The following is a 23,152-nucleotide window of genomic DNA, read 5'->3' on the forward strand; positions in this document are numbered from 1 at the left end:
TACTGCTGGTGATTCTGATGCAGTTAAAGTTTGAAAACTCGGGCCTTAAGAAGTTAATTGATGGGCGCCTGGGTGGCTCAGTGGGTTAAGCCGCTGCCTTCGGCTCAGGTCATGATCTCAGGGTCCTGGGATCGAGTCCCGTATCGGGCTCTTTGCTCAGCAGGGAGCCTGCTTCCCTCTCTCCCTCTCCACCTGCCTCTTTGTCTACTTGTGATCTCTCTCTGTCAAATAAATAAATAAAATCTTTAAAAAAAAAAAAAAAAAGAAGTTAATTGAGCATCTGGGACGCCTGGGTGGCTCAGTTGGTTAAGCGACTGCCTTCAGCTCAGGTCATGATCCCAGAGTCCCAGGATCCAGTCCTGCACTGGACTCCCAGCTCCACAGGAAGTCTGCTTCTCCCTCTGACCTCCTCCCCTATCAGGCTCTCTCACTCACTCTCTTGGTCTCAAATCAACAAATAAAATCTTGGGGAAAAAAAAAAGAAGTTAATTGAGCATCAGATGAAGCTATCCTTAACAAATTTAATTTCAGGCTATTATACAAGATGGAGAGAAATGAGAAAAAAAGGATTATGACATAAAGAGAATGAATTCTGTTCATTTCACAGCCCAAAATAAACTACAGATAAGCTAAAAAGTTGAAGTGAAAAAATACAACCAGATACTGGGTAGAAGAAAAGATTAATTTCACAACAACTTAAAACATTCATACCATTAACAAAATTAAAAAGCAAACAACAAACTTGAAAGAAATATATGCAACATATATCTCGGGTAAAAAGCTAAAAATGTTAACTTTCTTTAAAGAGATAAACAGCCCATAGAAAAATGGACAAAAGACATAAACTGAAAATTCTCAAGAGAAATACAAATGGCCAGTAAACACAGAAAATATTTAAGTTCACAAAAAACAAATACAAATTAAGATGGAATACTATGTTTTGTTTACCAAATTAGCAAAGCATTTTTTAAAAGATAGAAACAACTTAATCATCCACTATGTAACTATATAGTTGGTTATTTATGGTGGAATTCCACAGTGCCATTAACATTAACAGCATGAAGTATATTCAGGCTATATTAAAGGGGGGGGCTGCTGCAGAATAACATAATACTATCCAAATTTTTAAAACCAATTCTAAATGGATATAGATTTTTAAAAATAATAATAATGTACAGCCCCTGAGCAAAATGTTACCATTGATTATCTCTGGGTTGTAGGATTATGGTAACTTTTTCTTTTGCTATTCATACTTTGCTGTTGTTTCCATTAAGTGATAAAGATGTATCCCTTTTCTAATCAGGAAAAAAACTGAGCTATACTACAAATATGATAAAAAGTTGGGAGAAATAAGGAGGATTTAATACCCCTCCTGTCAAAATTGTATTAGAAGATAACAAACCCTATAACTCGGTATTCTCTTGAGATTTGAGGGTTTCATCCTCGCAGCCACCACCCTCCATTAAGAGGAAGGAAAGGAAAGGGGGGGACGCAAAAATGAAACTAGAAAACTTACTCCAGCTAATAAAAAAAAAAAAAACATCAAGTAGCCTCTGACTTGTGATTATGCTAAAGGACAAGTCAACATTGTGATGCTCTTCGTATTTATTTCTCTGGGTAAGGGAAAATAGTGTGGGTTTGTTTGTTTGTTTGTTTAAGTAATGTGCTGGGGGGCTGGTAGTGTTGTTTGCTCTCACTACAGAATGTTTTGAAATAAATCTTCAGCCTAGAATGTAAAGATTTTGTTTGGCACAAGGCAACGCATGAGCAAAACAGTAACTTAAAATGGTCCCATACCACCCCCTTGTGGGGGAAACAGCCCAACCAGCCGAGAGGACAGAACGAGAATACTGTTTACGTAAGTCCAGCAAACACGTGTCCATTCCCTACTCGGTAGCGGTACGAACTATATGAGGATTAAAAGATACCACTAAATCTCTTCGTGCTTTATCCAGGCCATGCCAGCCAGCATTCGTAAACATTCACTTATTTGGGTTGAGTACACACACACACACACACACACAGTAGTCGAGGTCCTAAAAAGTGAGCATCGGAAACCGGGTGTCTCTTTAAAATATGGCTTCATCTTCTGCAATAAAGGTGAAGGAATGGGAGTAAGGTCTGGGATGATTATTCTCCAGCGTTTGGTTGGTAGGGTAGCATGTGGTAATCAGAAAAAGCACAGTGGATGTGGATGAAAAGACATGGATTGCAGCCCTAACTCTCCGAGTGACCTTGAGCGCGTATAATACGGGTCCCATTCATCTACTTAACAATTATTTGAAACCCGGGTGCTGAGGTTGCAAAAATGAATCAGACCTAGCCTTTAGACCCTCGCTTTTCTAATTTGTAAATTGGGACCGACAACTTCAATTTATTATCAAAAATTAAACATATGACCGGCCCCCCCTTGTACAGAGATGTTCATTTTTGAAACCGTGTTCACAGGTTTATTTATGCTTGTTCAATTTAATCCTTTCCACGTCTGCTCCTGGGAGCTCTAAATCCGAAAAGGAATTAAATAATCTAATCCAATCCTCTAAAATTTTACATTCATTCCACGGGGATTTCTTGAATCAAGGAATCGTCCTGAAGCCTAATAACGACCGCGATCTTCAAAATTCTCAGCCTCCTACCCCTGCATAGTTCTTTCGTGGGGACTCGGTGCAACCTTGGCAAGGCCGTCGCCCTTTGCGTCCCCAGCAAGAACTGCCGCTCTGGGGGCTGAAATGCCATTTGCCTTGCCTAACTCGTGCAAAACCGCTCTCGCACGCCCCCTGGAGGAGCCTGGTGGGAAAGGGGCCGCTAGCTCGCCGCGCTTCTCCCACTTCTCTGGAGGCGGAAGGAAAGACTCGGGAGTCCGTGGCAGGGAAGTTCCCTCGGCGGCCTTGCGGGGAGCAATTCTAGGGAGTGGAATCACCCGCTAGGCTCCGGAGGGGCGGTACCCAGCCCGGAAGAACCCTGCGGCGGCACAGAAGTGCCGGCAGGGGGCGCGGGCTGCCGGGCCACCCCCGGGGCTAAAGGCCGGTGGTCCCTCCCAGGTCTGGTGTGCGGCGTGGCCGCGCCGCCCGAGCCCCTGCCCCCCCACTCTCACCTCGTCACCTCCCCGCCCAGTCGGCGGGCCTCTGAGGTGCGCGGCGCAGGCGCGGAGCGAGGTGGTGAGTGCGGCCGCAGAGCTGGGGCCTGGGGCTTGGCGCCTGGCGGGCAAGGCGTGAGGCGCGCGGGAGAGAGAAGGGCTGGCCCGGGGGAGCGCCCGAGAGCGCGAGGGCCACAGCGGCGCCGCCCGCCGGCAGGGCCGCGCGGCCGCTCCGCCCGCACTCGGGCGCTTCGGCTACCGCCGCCGCCTCGGAGCTGCGCCTGGGCGGGCCCCGGAGTCCTGGTGAGTGTGAGGAAGAGCGGGCCGGCGGCGTGCGAACGCAGCCTCCCACAGGAGAGGACAAGGAAGACCCCACGACGTCTTTTTAAATGAAACCCTGCCTCCGTTTTAAGACGGGATGGCGACCCCTCCCCCATCCCGGAGGCAGTTCCACCCCCCGCGGAGGACGCTCGGCCCCCTGCTGCTGTTTTCTTTATGGCGCTTTTGCGGTCGGGGTTTAGGAGTCCCCGCTGGTCGCCTGGCCCTACTGGGCGTGGCGCGGGCGTGGAGGCGGCTAGGTCCGGGGGTCTCCTGCGCGGCCCCTCTGACCCGCGTGTCCGGTGGCGCCTGGGCTCCCGGAGCCGGTCGGTGCCAGGCTGGTCCCCCGCGTTGCGGAACGGCTTCGGGACTCTGGCTCCGAATCCCTTGTTCGCCCGCAAGCCTCCGCGGTCGAAAGCAGCCTGGCGCTCTCATCTCCGGCCAGTGGCCTGCCCCCCGCCCCCACTTAGGGTGCTCCTACACCCCTTTTGGTTTTCTTTTTCAGTACAACCTAGGACGCGAGTAATTTGAAATAATTTCAGTTACCTCTTTGCGAAGAGGTAAAAATTTGGGCAAAGACTGATAACTCAAGTTGGACGTACCGTGGGTTCTAGTTTAAAAACTCTACTGAAACATTTTTGTGTTTCAGTTCTTTTAAAATCTGGAGAATATGTACTTATTCTGAACGGAGGATGAAAAAAACTTGCTTTTAAAACCTTGTAAAAATAGAGCTTTAGATTGTGAATACTTGCCTAATTTTTATTTATATTAGATGAAAGGCCTTCGATGTCGATGTTTGATATAGGTACTGATTGCGTGTTATATGGCATTTTGTACAGACATTCTTGAAAAAAATGACAGGTGGAGAGATGCTGATAGGTATTTTGCAAGTTGCTTTTTAAAAAAAAATCAATGTTTCATGTGGCATGGTATCATTTTTGTAAATGTAAAACATATATATGTATACTTTAGCATAGGAAAATGTCTAGATGTCTGTATACCAAAATGTTAACAATGTTTTTTCTGGGTGAATAGATTCAAAGTGATTTAATTAATTTAAATTAACTTATAACCTGCTGTGACATGTATTACATGGGTTGTTTGTTAAATGGGGAAGAGTGAATGAGAAGGTGACTCAAAATCTTCCCCATGAGAGGAAGACTTAGTGAGGAGGTTGATAAGACATCTTTGAGTAAAAAACCAAACTTCTTCATCAGGGCAGTTATGTATACAAAAAGCACATAAGAATATTTGCTGAAATCGGGATGCCTGGGTGGCTCAGTTGGTTGGACGACTGCCTTCGGCTCAGGGATGGAGTCCCGCCTCGGGCTCCCAGCTCCATGGGGAGTCTGCTTCTCCCTCTGACCTTCTCCTTGCTCATGCTCTCTCTCACTGTCTCTCTCTCAAATAAATAAATAAAAATTTTTTTTAAAAAAAGAATATTTGCTGAAATGAAAGATGTTAGCATTTCTGGTCTTGAGTAGGCATCTTAGCATCATGCTGGAAGGGTGGGAGTCAGACCTTTCCTGATCAAGGTGATCCTATTCCTCTCACGGGACAGCCTGAATGCAGGCCACCTTGAAACATTAATTTTAATGCCATGCTTGGTTTCCTTTCCTTGCTTTTTCATTCTTCAAATTGGAAAGAATTTAAAGTGTGTTCTGAAATAGCAAGAAGCTACTTTAATGTTGGGCCAGATAGTTTTCATTGTTCTCCCTGACAGTTTTAGAACATTTAAAATATGAAGTTTAATGCCCTGGGCTGTATAAATTCTGCAAGTGTACAGAAGAGGTATTAGGAATAAGTCTTGAGGTTTTAGCTTTGGCGTAATGAGAAATTTTTGAATGTACTTGATTGGGAAGGGTTCAAGGAATGCTATTTGTATTAGGTAAGCCATTTTATATAGAGATACTATTTCTATAAATCTGTTTTCAGTTTCTTTGGGTGATTCGCTTCCCTTCTTCCTGTTGGTGACTAAGAACTGGAAGATGTAACTTGCTGGTAATAGTGATTAGCAACAAAAATTACTTACACAGTTAGTTGTTCAAAACTCAAGAGTCAGAAGACATGATTTTTCAGCTCTGGTTCTGCCACTTAGTTGACTTTCACTGAATGTTTCCTCATCAGTAAAATTGGAGTGAGTTTGGTGGTAACCCTTCTGTGTACCTCACAGGATTGTGAAGATCAAATAAAATAAGAGGAAAATGCTCAATAAACTAAAAAGCACTGTCTTATTAATGTATGATCACATTAATTATAAAGCTAATTAATGTACCCAGAACCTAGTGAAGCAGCAAAAATAGTGTGTGCACCTCAGGTACCTTACTATTAGAAACAAGATGGTCTCAGTAATAGTATCAAGTTTACCTGCTATGTATATCACTTTGATGATAAGAAAGGAAGCATGTAAAGCTGGCAGAGAAAATGTCCGTTTCTTTTTCTGACATTCCTTACATGCCCACTTCTACAGTGAAAGAACACTAACCTGAAATAGAAGAGTTGATTCTGATTCTGACATTAATCTGTTACCTGAATTGTAACTCCCTATTTGTATCTCCCTATTTCCAAAGCATGTGCTTTAAAATTAGATCCTTACTCAGATTCCAGTGCTACCACTTATAAAGAATTTCCTGGACTTAATTTTACTATGCCTCAGTTTCCTCATCAATTGATACATCAATCAATACATCAATTGATATATAATCAATTTTGAGGGAGTGTTGTATATTTTTCATATTATAGGATTAAATAAGATAAAGCAGCCTGGCACTCGTGATTGGTGTTCAGTAAATGGTTATTGTCCTTGTATTGTTAAATAATCTATAAGGACTTAAACAGTTCAAAGTCTGATTTGGTTTGCTTTCATTATGGCTGAATAACCAGATTTATATTCCTATTTTGGTGTTAAAATATAGCTATAGTTTTAGTAGGTAAATTTGTTTCAAAGAAATATGACACATGAATATACTCACATATTTATCAGTTTTTAGTGCTTAATACAATATGTTCAAAAGATTATTTATACTTGAATTAATTCCACATAACTTTCCAGTTAATTAGAGACCTGGTGCCATAGTATTCTTGAGTCTCAGAAGTGAAATACATTTTTGCTAATGTGACTTCCTTTGTGTTTTTTCCTACAGGTATTTTTTGCCATCTGTGAAAATTTCCCTGTAGTTCATTTCTCCTCACTACAGTGTTAAGAATTATACCAAGTAAGTGGAATGTGATAAAAACCATTTAGTCAATTTTATGACAGTCCATTGGAATTTAATCATTTAATGATTAAACAAAAGTTGCTATCTGTTTTGTTCTAAATAGAATGTTGAATGTGACCTTATAAGTAAGAAAAGAATTTTTTCTTAAAAATCATATTCTGAGCTTCTATGTGATGAGTATATTTTCTGGAAATCAGGGGATCAAAACAGACTTTTCAAGGGCGTATATCCACCGTTAGCTTGAAAACTATATCAAAATATTCCCAATTGTAAGAAATGTACCTGTCTTATTCTTAATAGGGTACTATAATGATTTTTTTAAATAAAAATAACTTAAGAGCATGGTTTATTGTAATTATCCTGTTCTTAAAATTACATCAACATTTGAAATGGACTTCTCAACCTCACCAAGAAAAAAACAAAACAGTATTGGTGTCCTGCCTTTAAACTTGATCAGAAAAGTAAATCCAAAATATAAATGGAAGCATTGTTTAACACTTCTCTTACAAAGTAGATTTTCAAGTGGCGCACATACTTCTTATTCCCAGCAAGTTCTTTAGTTAGGAGGAATTTTTATAAAATATTAATATTCTTTATTTGTGACATTTTTGTTAAATTTTTCTATTTTTAGATTGCAAAGATATGAATGAATATCCTAAAAAAAGAAAAAGGAAGACATTACACCCTTCTCGTTACTCAGGTCAGTGGATTATTTTAAAGTTGGGCCCTGGATTGAGTCCCGTGCAATTGTATTCTTACCCATTTTCTCATAAATGATCAGATAACAGTTAAATATCTGAGTCAATTTTTAGGTAAGAGAAACCTTTAAGTTCTTTGAATATATATTCCTCATTGTCCCACGTGCTAGGCGCACATCAGAAGTTTACAGACATTATTTAATATATACAACTGAGTAGTTGATAGATATTTAAAATTAGATATCCAAGGTTGCATGCTTATACAGCATAAATTGAGATTTGCTTGTGTGATTCCCAAGCTTATTCTTAAGGTACATTAACCTTGGTGGAAGGTATTTGGATTGTTGGGGATAAATTTTTTATCCTATACATTATTTTCAAAAATGTGAACTTTATTTTGATTGTGTTATTTTAGGTCCTTTGGTTGAGGTTGGCTCTACTATCTTGGCAATAAGTGAGGTCTTAAGAAGAGAGGTCTTTAAAAAAAAAGAGAGAGAGAGAGAGGTCTTTGATTTGACTTATGCAGAATTTAAGAAACAAAACAAAGGGGCATAGGGGAAAGGAGGGAAAAATAAAAGAAGATGAAAGCAGAGAGGAGACAAACCATAAGAGACACTCAATCATAGGAAACAAACAGGGTTGCTGGAGGGGAGGGGGGAAGGGGAGCGGGTAACTGGGTGATGGATATTAAGGAGGGCATGGGATGAATGAGCACTGGGTGTTGTATCGAACTGATGAATCCCTGAACTCTACCTCTGAAACTAATGAAACTAATAATATACTGTATGTTAATTAATTGAATTTAAATAAGTTTAACTAAATAATAAAGTATATGTTGGTGCAAAAAAAATAGAGGTCTTTGTTGCCACCTGTAACTAATCTCACATATCTATATTTGAGATAGTCTCTAGCATACCTGTTAGCCCACCCAAGCTACACATTCATTCTTCATATCTGAGGAAATTAAGCCTGGTTTACTGCCTCTTAGCCCCTCCCAACAAGACTTAAAATGACTATTCAGAAGCCCTCATTGGTCCTCAGACCATTTCTCGTATGCCTTACTTCCTTTTCATTACATGGCAGATCTTCTTGGTAGTTAATTCAGTGTTAATTCAATGTTTTTTGAGGTTAATATATTTATCACATATTTATAATGTGTGGAATTCCGACAGTAAGGCAGATCTATCTTTGTGTACTTCAAGTGTTATATTGTAAATCATGTAATTGGTGGTTCTTGCAAAGCTCAGTGTCACTATCAGATCCGAAATATAGACGCTTTCAGAATTGAAGGAAATATACTTTATTACAAATATGAAAATTTATATATGGTGGATAAAGTGATGGCTTTACATGTTTAATTGTTTACTTGAAATTTTTAAAATTTTCCTCTTATGTTCAGATTCCTCTGGAATAAGCAGAATTGCAGATGGATTCAATGGAATTTTTTCTGATCATTGTTATAGTGTTTGTTCTATGAGACAACCGGACTTGAAATACTTTGACAGCAAAGGTATATCTAATATTTTCTAAAATATCCTTTAAGTTGCTTTTATATATTTTATTTCTTACTTGAAAATGTGGGTAAAAGTTATGACTTCTAAATGGGCACGTATTCAGTTTGTTTAAATGTAGGGAAATAGGGTTTTTTTGTAAGAAAGCAAGTATGAATTTTTAATTTTTAACATTATTTCAGACCTGTAAATAAAAAGTGCATTCTCCTAAGTCCATTTTAGTGGCAAGGAATTGGTGGAAAATCAAGACTGACCCAGAGCTGGGAGCATTTATGATGAAAGGTTAGGAATAGTGTTATACACAGTTCTTCCACTCAGCTGTAGTCTAAAGGGCTAATGGAAAGGAAGGAATGGAGGGTGAAGCATTCAGTGTTTTTCAGTCTTAACATCTTTTGTTGAGTCTTTAAAATAGCATTGAGTAAATGATAAAAATTTGCATTTGCTCTCTTCTTTGCAACCATCAAAACTGCCAATTTCCTTGAGCTCCTACCAGAGGCACAGAAATACAATTTTTTAAAAAGCATAAGGAGTTGGAGATATTTGTATGAACTCATGTTTGGCTTAATAGAGACACAGATGGTTACATACAGAGATAATTATAGTTATGTCTGTGTATATGGAGCACTGTACAAACATGTTTACTCTGTTAGTTGAGAGGGCCTAAAAGATATGACACCCCAGTGGGAGTGAGCCCAGATTTGGTTTTTAAAACCATTCTCCAATAAAAAGAACTAGCACTTGGAGAAATGGCTGATTTAGTTCTAAGGTGGGAAATACATAAGATGAGCCTGGAGCATTTTGTAGTGCCAGAAAATAAGGAAGTACTTAACACACGCACATGATCCAGGTAGTCAGAGGAACACAGGAGCCAACTAAAGAGCTCCCAGTAGCCAAAGCTGAAACAGTTTGAGGGAAAAAAAAAAAAAAATTAGAACCCCAAAATATAAAATAAATATTCCTGAGTCCATACAGACGTAATTGAATGAATAAATTAGAAACTGTATAGAAGAATTCCAAATTATTTATGTGGACTCTCCTCCCTCAAGGAGGTGGAAAATAACATTCCACTCCTTAAATGAGGACTGCATACAGGGACTTCGTTCCAAAACATAGTGTATGGAGAGTACTCTCTGGAGAGCCTTCATCTTGGGTCGTGGTCTCAGGGTCCTGGGATCAACCCCCACATCAGGCTCTCTGCTCAGCGGGGAGCCTGCTTCCCCCTCTCTCTCTCTGCCTGCCTCTCTGCCTACTTGTGCTCTCTGTCAAATAAATAAATAAAATCTTAAAAAAAAAAAAAAGAGTACAGCAGAGAAACCTGATCAATACTACTTCAACCAGGTGATCACAGTCAACATCTACAGTAACAAATCATCTAAGTACTATGTACCCTTGATATGATGTGATTAAAAAGGCAGCTTGCCTCTCTGGTCTACCTCTAATAACCCATAATCCCAGTCTAATCATGGGGCATCCTACAAAATACCTGATCTCTACTCCCCAAAACTGTCATGGTCATCAAAAACAAGGAAAGTCTAAGAAACTGCCACAGCTAACAGTATCCTAGAGAGAGATGACAGCTAAATGTAATGTGAAATCTTAGGTTCTTGAAATGGAAAAAGAACATTAGGAAAAAATTAAGAAAATCTGCTTAAGTGTAGACTTTAGTTAATACCACCTTGCTGGTATTGGTTATTAATTGTAACAAATGTATCATATTAAGAGCATGGAGAAATTGAAATGTAATGTAAGAGAATGGAGAAACTGAATGCAGGATATATGGGAATCCTCTGTATTCTCAAATTTTTTCTGAGAACTCCTAAAAATAAAGTCTTTAAGAACAACAGTGACATAATATTGAAGCCTAGTTTTTTCTACTGACTTGTACTTCAGTTTCCCCATGCTAACTTTGAAACACGGGGTCTGGACTGAGGGAATAAAGGCTTACTCAAACTCAGTAATTTAAACTGAAAATTCCTAAGTAACTTTAATAAGTATATTCTAGTCCAAATGGGGCACAGATGCAAAAGCAGTTGCTTGTTTGGACAGATTATTTTGTGTGTCTGTTGGATAACATCTCTTTTCCTGGCTAAATCTAAGTCCTTTAGTTCCTGTTGGAGTTCAAAATTTTATTTAAAACATTTAGTGCTTTGTTTAAAAGTAATTAATATTTAATGCTTTGATATATATAATAAGTATTTTTCCAAATCTCTTTTTACAGATGATGATTCTGATACAGAGACATCAAATGACTTGCCAAAATTTACAGATGGAATCAAGGCCAGAAATAGAAATCAAAACTACCTGGTTCCCAGTCCTGTACTTCGAATTCTAGACCACACTGCCTTTTCTACAGGTTAGGGAAACCAGTTGATAGCATTTGCTCATTTTATATAGATGAATGAAAAAAATTTTGCCAATTATTTATTCATTAGGTCTTATTTAGTGATGATAATAGATGTGTTATATTTTTCAGAAAAATCTGCTGATATTGAAATTTGTGATGATGAGTGTGACTCACCTGAGTCAGTCAACCAACAGACTCAAGAGGAAAATCCTATAGAAGTTCACACTGCTGAAGATGTTCCAATTGCTGCAGAAGTACATGCAATTTCTGAAGATTATGATATAGAGACAGAAAACAATTCCTCAGAAAGTCTTCAAGACCAAACTGATGAGGAGCCACCATCTAAACTTTGCAAAATTCTTGACAAGAGCCAAGCTCTGAATGTGACTGCCCAACAGAAGTGGCCTTTACTGAGAGCCAATAGCAGCGGTCTCTATAAGTGTGAACTTTGTGAGTTCAACAGCAAATATTTTTCTGATTTAAAGCAGCATATGATCCTGAAGCATAAGCGTACTGATTCAAATGTGTGTCGAGTATGCAAGGAAAGTTTCTCTACCAACATGCTTTTGATCGAACATGCCAAACTGCATGAAGAGGATCCCTACATTTGTAAATACTGTGATTATAAAACAGTGATTTTTGAGAACCTCAGCCAGCACATTGCAGACACCCATTTTAGTGACCACCTCTATTGGTGTGAGCAGTGCGATGTACAGTTCTCCTCAAGCAGTGAACTCTACCTACATTTCCAGGAGCACAGCTGTGATGAACAGTACTTGTGTCAGTTTTGTGAACATGAAACAAATGATCCAGAAGACTTGCATAGCCATGTGGTAAATGAACATGCATGTAAATTAATTGAGTTGAGTGATAAGTATAACAATGGAGAACATGGACAGTACAGCCTCTTAAGCAAAATTACCTTTGACAAATGTAAAAACTTCTTTGTGTGTCAAGTATGTGGTTTTAGGAGTAGACTTCATACAAATGTTAACAGGCATGTTGCTATTGAACATACTAAAATTTTTCCTCATGTTTGTGATGACTGTGGGAAAGGCTTTTCAAGTATGCTAGAATATTGCAAACATTTAAATTCACATTTATCTGAAGGGATTTATTTATGTCAATACTGTGAATATTCAACAGGACAAATTGAAGATCTTAAAATTCATCTAGATTTCAAGCATTCAGCTGATTTACCTCATAAATGTAGTGACTGCTTGATGAGGTTTGGAAATGAAAGGGAATTAATAAGTCACCTTCCAGTCCACGAGACGACTTGATTATCCTGTCATAATGTTAATGTAAAATAATAAATTTGACTTTTTTGGAGATGTTAAAATGGATGATTTTAAACATAACTTATGAGAATTGCTTTTAACAAGTAAGTTTTTTAATTGTCCAATTTTCTTGGCATTGCTACATTTTTCAGTATATAATGGTATCCTAAATGTGTTATTTTCAGTGCATGATAGTTTAAACTACTCTTGGTGTCTGTCATCTTGTTTCTTACAGAACCTCTGATTTCATGAATTGATGAGAAACAGATGTACTAAAGAAACTAGACTACACTTTTCCTTTTGTAACCATGGGTGCTATTAACTTTTTTAAACTCAGGACAAACTCAGTTTTTCATCTTTGAAGTCATCAAAGTACTGCGTTATCAGAACTTAAATACAATGTACCATACAATTAAGTCCACTGATATTTCCATTTATAAGAACCCAAACCCTCCCAGATAATCCCCATTAGGAATTATCTCCCAAGACTCAGTGGACTCTCCATCTGTATTATTCTTTTTTAACAACACTAGGAAGCAAGTGTTACAGTAGGAAGGGAAGATCCAGTTTTGTTGATGGTCTTTTTTTTTTTAATTCTCATTCTATTTTAGCCCCTATCTATGAGTTAAATGATTTTAAAATGGGACTGAGGAGGAACTGGTAAGGGGTTAGACAATAAAAAGTAACATTTAATAGCTCAACATTTTCACAATTCATTTTCAGTTATGTAACAGAGAAGTAAGCTCAAACTGCTGATGATAAATCATTTATTGACTGAGAAAACCCACTGAAGTATTAATCTGGAATTACGAAGATCTGGAAGATGAGGGGTTCTGGCTTTCTTCTTGGCTTGTAGATGGCCATCTTCATTCACATGGTGTTCTTCTCGTATGCAAGTCTATTTCTCAAACTCCCCTTTTTTATAAGGTCACTGGATTAGAGCTAACCTTAATGACCTTCTTTTAATCTACTAAAGATCCAATCCCCAAATAAGGTCATATTTTGAGGTACTGGAGCTCAGGACTTCAACATTTGAATTGAGGGATGGGAAAAAGAGACAAAACCACAATTCAATAGCAGCTTCTTAAATAGCAATATGCAAAGATATGATTTTGTCTATCATTGAACTCCAATGAACTCCTGCTAACAAACAGTATTGTTCAGGAATATTGATACAGTTGAAGAGATCCATTTATGACCTATGGTTTTCCCACTACAAGAACCATGGAAATTTAGTCTATTTTGAGAATGGTGGCAGCAACAAGTTTTTTCAAAAATAATCATTTTTAGCTCTACTATTGTCATATATGCATAATTATATTCTTAGAAACTCATCTGATTTGAACATTCCAGGTGGGCTACCTGATAGAAATGTTTCTAAGACTTAATATCAGAGTATTTAAACTGGAAGAGAACCTTAGAAAACATCTGGTCTAAACCCTCTAGTTCTCTTAAGTTTCTTGTTGAAATAGGCCAAGGTCACAAAACCAGTTATAGGAGACAGGAGTGGAATCCAAGTTATTTGGCCTCCAGTCTAATGTTTCCATTATACCATGTTACATTAAAATCCAAGCTTTGTCCTTGGGGTGTTTTTCATGACTACTTAACATAGCTGTTTGGCTGCCTTCTTGGTAATTCTTTTTTTCATGCCTTTTTAATATACATCCACCTTCAAGAATTTTATTTTTAGGGGCGCCTGGGTGGCTCAGTGGGTTAAAGCCGCTGCCTTCGGCTCAGGTCATGGTCCCAGGGTCCTGGGATCGAGCCCCACATCGGGCTCTCTGCTCACCAGGGAGCCTGCTTCCTCCTCTCTCTCTGCCTGCCTCTCTGCCTACTTGTGATCTCTGTCTGTTAAATGAATAAATAAAATCTTTAAAAAAAAAAAAAAAAAAAAAAAAGAATTTTATTTTTAGGAAACAGACTTTAAATAAATAATGCCTTAGTGGGTTTTTTTCAATTTTGTATTTTATTACTTTACATTTGATCACATTAGTAATCAAAGTAATTGTAATGAAACCTCAAGAGATATTAATCCAAATTTAGACCCATGTAATTTTGTACTTTTTACTGAATCTGCATCTTGAGGACACATCCCACTGACAGTTTGTCCAATAAAAACTTTTTGCTTTGACTCCACTTTCAAATAAGTAAATGACAGCTGGTTTGTATTTTTAGGTTAAAGAACTTCTTCAGAAAAACAATCCTAACTATAAAGAGATTTTTTTCTAACTACTTCTGGGTTTTCCCCCCCCCAAAAAAAACAAACATTTCCACTGAACTCTCTTGTGATTTAAAGCACAGTTCAAGTCTGAGAATACATAATTGATAGTGATGTTTATTTACACTACAATAGGATTCTTGGCAGCAAGAATTCTTGGCAGTAGCAATGGGCTATTTTTTTTTCTTGCTTTTTTTATCTTCACCTTGTAATGAGTTATTACTTATGAAATTCCAAATTTCCCCTCTACTCCCAAAATTTGAAAGTGATTGTGCACTATTCAAAAGCCTCTTTTCCTGCTCGTAAATTTGCCAGTTTTACCATTTTAAATCAACTCTCTTAGATTTCATGAATGTGTGTCATCACATACTAACCGGTTTCTCCGTTTCACAGGGTCCATAGCGTGTTGTTAGGTGATTGCTGAGTTACTGGTAGGTGTAGTATATGTAAGGTTTGTGTGTGTGTGTGCTTAGAATAACACTATTCCTAATTTTTAAATCTAATTTGCAAAGCACTGTATCACTTAGTTTCTGGCACTTTACCATTAACCTTACTTTTGCTTGTTTTGTCAGTATTACTACCTTTTGTAAGAAGTTTAATGTTTCCCAAACTACTGTGATTCATTTTTAGTGGATTTTAATGCCTAAAAGCACTATGACTTATACAAACTTGAGAAAGTTAATAAAAATCAAATGGCCCCAACCCTCTTGGGAATCAGATTGGTTTACCAAAAAATCAATATTTGTTAAGAATTTACGTGAAAACAAATAGTTAAGACCAAACATCCCAAGGAAAAGCAAATTTGGTTACTCAGGTTTACCCTATAATTAACACAGTCTGATTCCTGGGGTGCCTGTGTGGCTCAGTTGGTTAAGCAACTCCCTTTGGCTAAGGTCGTGATCTTGGAGTCCTGGGATCAAGTCCCGCATTGGGCTCTCTGCTCACAGGGAGTCTGCTCTCCCTTTGACCTCTCCACTCTCGTGCTCTCTCACTCTCATTCTCTCTCTCACAAATAAATAAATAAAATCTTTAAATTAAAAAAAGGAAGCAAAAACAGTCTGATTCCTATAAATTAAGATCAAATTTGGGGATATATATTCCTTTGCCTATAACTTTCAGTTCTGGTGACTGAAGACAGAGTATCTACAAGAATTTTCATTCAAGGCATTGAGGTTATGGATTTACATATATTCCTTATATTGGTTTAGCTTTCCATAAAAAAATCTTTTAAGACAACTTTCAAATCTAAGAGAAAGAAATGTATACATTCATGTTGTAAAATATAAATTCACAAAGCTAGAAGTTGTCATGTAATTTACATATTTATATGAAGTTATGCATTCAATTTGTAATTTTAAAAATTTTAAGACCGCGTTCTTTTTTTTTTTTTTTTTAAGATTTTATTTATTTGACAGAGATCACAAGTAGGCAGAGAGGCAGGCAGAGAAAGAGGAAGAAGCCCGCTCCCTACCGAGCAGAGAGCCCGATACAGGGCTCCATCCCAGGAGCCTGGGATCATGACCCAGGCCAAAGGCAGAGGCCTTAACCCACTGAGCCACCAGGCATCCCAAGACAGTGTTCTTTGAAGCCTACTTCATACTAGTCTTTGAAAATAATTTCTGGATAAAGACTTACTGTATTAAAGCATCAGTCATCACAACCTCCTTAAGTTCATTCTTTTTCGTAATCCTGGTGTTAAACTGGTAACTACCCAAACCCACATAAATCTTATTTGTGAAAAGTAATTTCTTTATTCTAAAAAGAAACAATTTTGGGGGGCAGCTGTCTGGCTCAGTAGAGCATGGGACTCTTGATCTCACGGTTGTGAGTTCAAGCACCATTTTGGGTATAGAGATTACTTAAAATCCTTTAAAAAATGAAAATAAAAAATTTTCTCACACTGCTACATAGAAATATCGTATTACCTACTAGTCTTATTCCCACATTTTAAGAAGGTTGATTATTTAGACAGCTTTTTAAATGAATTTTTGTTATTAAAACCTTTAAAAGTGCGTTATTTTTTGTTTTAAAAAGGCAAATGAGTATAACCTGAATAGTCTTTTTCTTGCTAAAAATACTGAACTGAATGACTTATACCCTGAAATTTAATGAAAAGTATGTTTTGAATGAAAACTCAAAAGTTTTCTAGTTTTTAACCTTACCCAGATAGTGTCCACTGCCAAAAAAACTTTTACTTGGAATGACTGATACTTTTGTTACCCTTCTCTTTAGAATAACCTGAGAGCAGGAATTGGAATCATACCCATCAAATGTAACTTCTGGTGGGTAATTTTTTTTCCTTACTTAATTCTCTGTGTGAAGGCCATTCACCATTCTGTTCTAAACTTGATTGACTGAAGTTTGAGAATATTAGATTCTCTTTTCCTGCCTCCCCTGTTCATTTTATTTAGGGTTACCTCCATTATTCATGTTTCTAAAACATATTCCTCAAATAAAATCTATGGTTGATTACCTTCATCTTTACAACTCTCCCATATCTCCAGGAAGTCTCATAAGATTAAAATTTTCCCAATTAAAAGGGTGAGAGTAAATTTGTTTCTTTAATTCTTCTATTCTCCAAACTGTTAAAATAATTTAACTTCCCTCACACCATATACCACATCACTGGTTTCTATACCCTATAAACATTTTACATGTTCCTCTCTAATAGCAGTTGGCTGTGCTGAATTTGTAAATTTCAGTGAATCTATCTTGGGTTTTAAGAAGCAGGATATCATGGCACAAATCTTAATAAATACTTTTTTATGGTCACAAGATTATGGTTAAGTTCCTTATGGCACTCATTCAGTGTTCTTTACTGAATAATTAAAATACTGAGGTAGAGGAACTAACCTAGAATGATGGAATGTCAGTCTGTCTGGGAAGGATCTCAGAGGTCTTCTAATCCAGACTCATAAAGTGCACAACATATAAAAATAATTGTATGTGATACAAGTTTTGTTTTCATGGCAATAAATTATATGTTAACTGTCTCATCAAATCTGAATTGTGGATATATTTACCTAGGACAAAACTGACTTTTTTAAGAAAAAAGCAGATTGATTTGGAGAAAATATGAAGTAAATAATGATACATAGACATGGAAAAGTTGGGTAAGTGATACATGAAAGACCAAAATTTGAGAGTACAAAATTCTGATCTAAGCTTCTTTGTTTATAGTTTAGAAGAATGGTTATCAAAAAAAAAAAAAAAAAGAAGAATGGTTATCTAGTACCATTAGTCAAATGCTTTTTTATAAAGATTTTATTTATTTATTTTGGAGCATTCGAGGCAGGAGGAAGAGCAGAGGCAGAGGAAGAGGGAGATAATATCCAGCATACTCCTTGCTGAGTGCAGAGCCTGAAGCAGGACTCAAACCTATGACCCTGAGACCATGACCTGAGCTGAAACCAAGAGTCAGATGCCCTAGTCAAATGCTTTTTAAGCTAAAATAAATGGAACAACTTCTTTCCCCATCACTTTTAAAATTTTTTCTTTAGAGAAAGTTTAAATATGCCCTATTTGTTTTTTTCACAGAATGTTATACTAGACACCTGAAGAGAGAAAATGACAGAGTCCGGGACCAAAATATGAGTGATTTGTAAACCCTGTTTGCTAACTGTAAATTGTATGGCTATAACCATGTACAGTGGACATAATATCACTAAATTTTTCTCAAATAGACCATGGAGTCTCTGCAATTCCTTAAAAACTTCTATTTCACTATTCTTCAATTTGACAAGTAGCTATGGAATATCAATTACAAAGCCGTGTGCTCAGGGATATGAAGATAAATAAACTATGGTTCTTGTCCTCAAAGAGATTTACCATATAAGGCAGGAAACTCTTCTCTCACATTTCTGAAGTCAATTCAGTTAATGTACAAGGCTACCAGAACATTTTTGTATGTGTTGAGGTGTTTGGGATTTGTTTTGGTTTTCTTTGGGGGTGTGTGGGTGTGTTGGGTTACATATACACATAATATATGTGCGATTAAATACTTCTAAAATATTATCCAGACTGGCTAAAGTTTATATTCCCATCAGCAGATCACATTTCTCTACATCCTCACCAAAAATGTCATACCACAGTTTTAATTTTCTGTAAATCTGAGGGACATAAAGTAGTACATTATTATTCTTTGAATTTGCATTATCAAGTTTTTTGGTGGTTTTTTTTTTTTTTTTTTGACAGACAGATCACAAGTAGGCAGAGAGGCAGGCAGAGAGAGAGAAGAGGAGGAGGCAGGCTCCCCGCGAGCAGAGAGCCCGATGCGGGACTCGATCCCAGGACCCCGAGATCATGACCTGAGCCGAAGGCAGAGGATTAACCCACTGAGCCACCCAGGCGCCCCTGAAGTCTTGTGGCAACTGCATTAAAATTTTATTTTTTTTAATAAGATTTTATTTATTTGACAGAGATCACAAGTAGACAGAGACGCAGGCAGAGAGAGGGGGGGAAGCAGGCTCCCCGCTGAGCAGAGAGCCCAATGCGGGGCTCGATCCCAGGACCCTGGGATCATGACCTGAGCCAAAGGCAGAGGCTTAACCCACTGAGCCACCCAGGCGCCCCCACAACTGCATTAAAATTTTAAATCATTTTAGAGGGAATTAACATCTTTACATTAAAATCTTTCCTTTTGTAAATATTGTATATTTCTCCATACACTCAAGTCTCTTTTTTTTTTTTAAGATTTTTATTTATTTGACAGACAGAGATCACAAGTAGGCAGAGAGGCAGGCAGAGAGAGAGGAGGAAGCAGGCTCCCCGCCGAGCAGAGAGCCCGATGCGGGGCTCGATCCCAGGACCCTGGGATCATGACCAGAGCCGAAAGCAGAGGCTTTAACCCACTGAGCCACCCAGGCGCCCCTCAAGTCTCTTTTTAATGTTCTTTTAATTTTTTTTTAATGAGGGTCATATGTAGTTTTTGTCCAGTCAATGCCTAGATTCTTCACAGTTTAGGTTTCTTTAGCATGTTTATTTTCTAATGGGTTATTACAGGTACATAGGAAGGCTTCTGGTTTTTTGTTTTTTTTTTTTTTTAAGATTTTATTTATTTATTTGACAGAGAGATCACAAGCAGGCAGAGAGGCAGGCAGAGAGAGAGGAGGAAGCAGGCTCCCCACTGAGCAGAGAGCCCGATGCGGGGCTCGATCCCAGGACTCTGAGATCATGACCTGAGCCGAAGGCAGCGGCTTAACCCACTGAGCCACCCAGGCGCCGGCTTCTGGTTTTTTAAACATTGATTTTGTATTTAGACACCTTTTTAGGTTCTAGTCTTCTTAGTTCTAATAGCCATCTTTGCTCAATTTTTAATATAAATAATCGTCTAACTTCTGAATGACATAAACTTAAGGAATTAAATGTCCTTAATAGCTTTTTTTTAAATCACAGAATTTGTGACTTTACTGTTATTACTAATGAGTGCCATTATTAATGCGCAGAGCTATCAATAGCAGGCATTCCTTTTTTGTTTCTAGTCTTAGATGTAAGACTCCTAAAGTTTCCCCAGTAAGTTTGTTTACTGTAGGTTTTGGTAGGTAGTCTTCATTAGGTTTCTTAGTTTTCTAAGAACTTTTATTATAAATAGATATTAAACTTAAGCAATAACTTTTTGTGCACCTGTTAAGTATGTGAGATTTCTTCTTTAATCTACTAATATAATAAATTATATTGGTTGATTTTCAGATGTGGAATTATCTTTGTATTTCCAGGAAAACCCTGTTTGGACAAAAACTTTTTTCAAATACAGTGTTGGATTCAGTTAGCTAATAGTTCATGGAGAATATTTGCTTCTACATTCACAAATGTAATTTTTCTTACTTGTACCTCCTATCCGGTGTGGTATCGAGGTTATTCTACTCTTGTAAGTAAGTTGGATGTTTCCTCTCTTGTTCTATTCTCAGCCAAAACCTGTATCAGATAAGATTAATCTCTTTTTAAAGTGTTTGGTAAGAAGTCACCTCTAAAATCATCCAGGCCTGGCTTTTAAAAGACACACATACATTGGAAATTGCCATTTCAGTTCTTTGAGTGATTATCAACTTTTCTTTTTTTTCTTGGAATAATTTTGGTATTTGATGCCTTCCCAGAAATTTTACATTTCATTTAAGTTTTCAAATTTATTGGCTTTATGGTATATATCTAGAGTTATTTTCCTTTCATATGTGTCTTCCTTGTTTTTGACATTCTTCAACACATTTGGCAGTGGTGTGTCAAATTTATAAGTTTTTTTGAATAATTACATTTTAGTTTTTGTTAATCTGTATTTGTTTGAGTCTTTATATTTTAATTTTTTTAAGATTTTATTTATTTGACAGAGAGAGAGACAGCTAGAGAGGGAACACAAACAGGGGGAGTGGGAAAAGGAGAAGCAGACCCCCTACTGAGCAGGGAGCCAGAGGAGGGCTCAATCCCAGGACCATGGGATCATTAACAACTGAGCCACCCAGGCGCCCCAATTTTTTTTCTTCTTTATGTTTACACTGCTGGTTTTTGCCTATGAAGCCTATTCCATTATAAGAAAAATGGATTAAATGATTTATTAGTTATCATATTAAAACATTTGTTATAATGTAATTTATAGTTCATTTTTACTTTAAAATATAATAATTCTATAACAATGTAATTATTATTTGTAGAATTAACAAAGGGGCATCATCATGATTTTAAAAATTTAAAAATAAAGCAAAAGTTCCCTTTGAGATTCCCTATGCTCAGAGCTGATTTGAATAATTAAGGGTTTCACATAGCTATTAAGTGGTATAGTCTAGATTTGAACTGAGGTCTTCAGATTTCAAGTTCCACATTTTTTTTTCTTTTAAAGATTCTATCCATTCACTTGACAGACAGAGGTCACAAATAGACAGTGAGGCAGGCAGAGAGAGGGGGCAAAGCAGACTCCCCGAAGCTCGATCCCAGGACCCAGAGATCATGACCTGAGCCGAAGGCAGAGGCTTTAACTCACTGAGCCACCCAGGCGCCCCTCAAGTTCCATATTTTAACATTAAAAGATTTCTTCTTCAATACATATTTGTTGAATGAACATATGAATAGATCTTAAAGGTGGTGAATGCTTTCACCCTCCATATGCTGCCAGATGCTTGAAATTCATCCTTAAAATTTCATTCCTTTTTGCTTAATGCCTTAAAACCATTGTTAATTATAGTGCTTATCAGTCAGAATTGTTAATAGATGCACATGTATTTTGTTAAGAATTAAAAATAAAAACTTTATATTTTTCTCACTACAGAAATACATGCTTAATATAGAAACTGTGAAAACAGAAAACTACAAAGGAAAAAAAAAAACACATGTAATATCATCATCCAGAAATAAAATGTATGTATGACATGATTTACAAAAATATTTTTATGTACTGGGGAATATATCTATGTCAAATATTTTTCTAAAATAAACTTTAATGACTACATCATATTTAATACTGTCCACATACCACAATTTATTTAACCCATCTCTTTTGGGGGAACACTTGGATTGTTTATAATTTTTAATGGTTTTAAATATTTTACTAAATATTTATTTGTATTTTTGAATATATAGTATTTGGTTATTTATTTATAGCTAAGTCTCTGTCCACATGTTTATTTTCCTAGGACTGCTGGGTCAAAAGCCTTCACATTATAAATTTTGAATAATTTTCCCAAATAGTCCATAACAATGTGATAAGACAGTTTTATGTGTCAACTTGAGTAGACTGTAATACCCAACTATTCAATCAAACACTGATCTGTGTGTTTCTGGGAAAGTATTAGTGATTAACATTTACAAGCAGTAGACTTTATATAAAGAAAATTATTTGGGGATGATGTGGGTGGGCTTGATCCAACCGGTTAAAAGGCTTTAAGAGGAGAAAAGAGATTTTCCTAAAAAAGGAATGGGGCCTGTGGTGCAGTATCAGGTCCTACCCAAAGATTTCCATTCTGCTCCTTTAAGAACCACTGAATTTCCATTCTGCCCTTACTGACCTCTTGCCCTACAAATTTTGGATTTGCCTAGCCAGCCCTCACAATCACAGAAGCCAATTCTTTGCGATAAATTTGCCCTCTGACTCCTGACTGATACACACTGTAACCCTCTGACCAGCAAAGTATGCAACTGCCAAGTCATCATTTACATTATAATGCAAAGTTTTCTTACATAAACAGACCTTTATCTATCGTAGAAATAGATCTTTTTTAAAAAAGATCTGAAAAAAGCACATCTGAAATGATCTTATTTACTTGAGAGACAGAATAAGCAAGAGAAAGCACTCAAGAGCAGGGGCAGAGGGAGAGGGAGAAGCAGGCCCAACGAAGAACCCTGGATCATGGACCTGAACCGAAGGCAGCCACCCAGGTGCCCTGAAATAGATGTTTATTGGAAAACAAATTTTGATAGAAGTACAATATAAGGATTCCTAGCAGAATGAATAGCATACTGTTTATATGTGTGCATTTGTATACGGTGCGGAAGGAGATTGGTAAAAT

General features: G+C 37.4%; 1 protein-coding gene across 2 annotated transcripts; it reads left to right on the forward strand.

Annotated features, from left to right (window-relative positions):
- The first annotated feature begins 2,901 nt into the window (after positions 1–2,901).
- ZNF639 (zinc finger protein 639) lies at positions 2,902–13,482 on the forward strand. 2 transcript variants are annotated; one of them, XM_047731019.1, is made up of 6 exons: positions 2,902–3,158; positions 6,538–6,609; positions 7,244–7,312; positions 8,710–8,820; positions 11,040–11,174; positions 11,295–13,482. In XM_047731019.1, exons 3-6 carry the CDS (start codon positions 7,255–7,257, stop codon positions 12,446–12,448), a joined length of 1,458 nt encoding a protein of 485 aa, XP_047586975.1. In that variant the 5' UTR covers positions 2,902–3,158; positions 6,538–6,609; positions 7,244–7,254; the 3' UTR covers positions 12,449–13,482. The 2 variants fall into 2 exon arrangements, with proteins under 2 accessions (XP_047586975.1, XP_047586966.1); XM_047731010.1 differs by lacking the exon at positions 2,902–3,158 and adding an exon at positions 3,165–3,379.
- The last annotated feature ends 9,670 nt before the right edge of the window (positions 13,483–23,152 follow it).

This window comes from Lutra lutra, chromosome 1 (assembly GCF_902655055.1).
Source record: "Lutra lutra chromosome 1, mLutLut1.2, whole genome shotgun sequence".
Classification (NCBI taxonomy): Eukaryota; Metazoa; Chordata; class Mammalia; order Carnivora; family Mustelidae; genus Lutra; species Lutra lutra.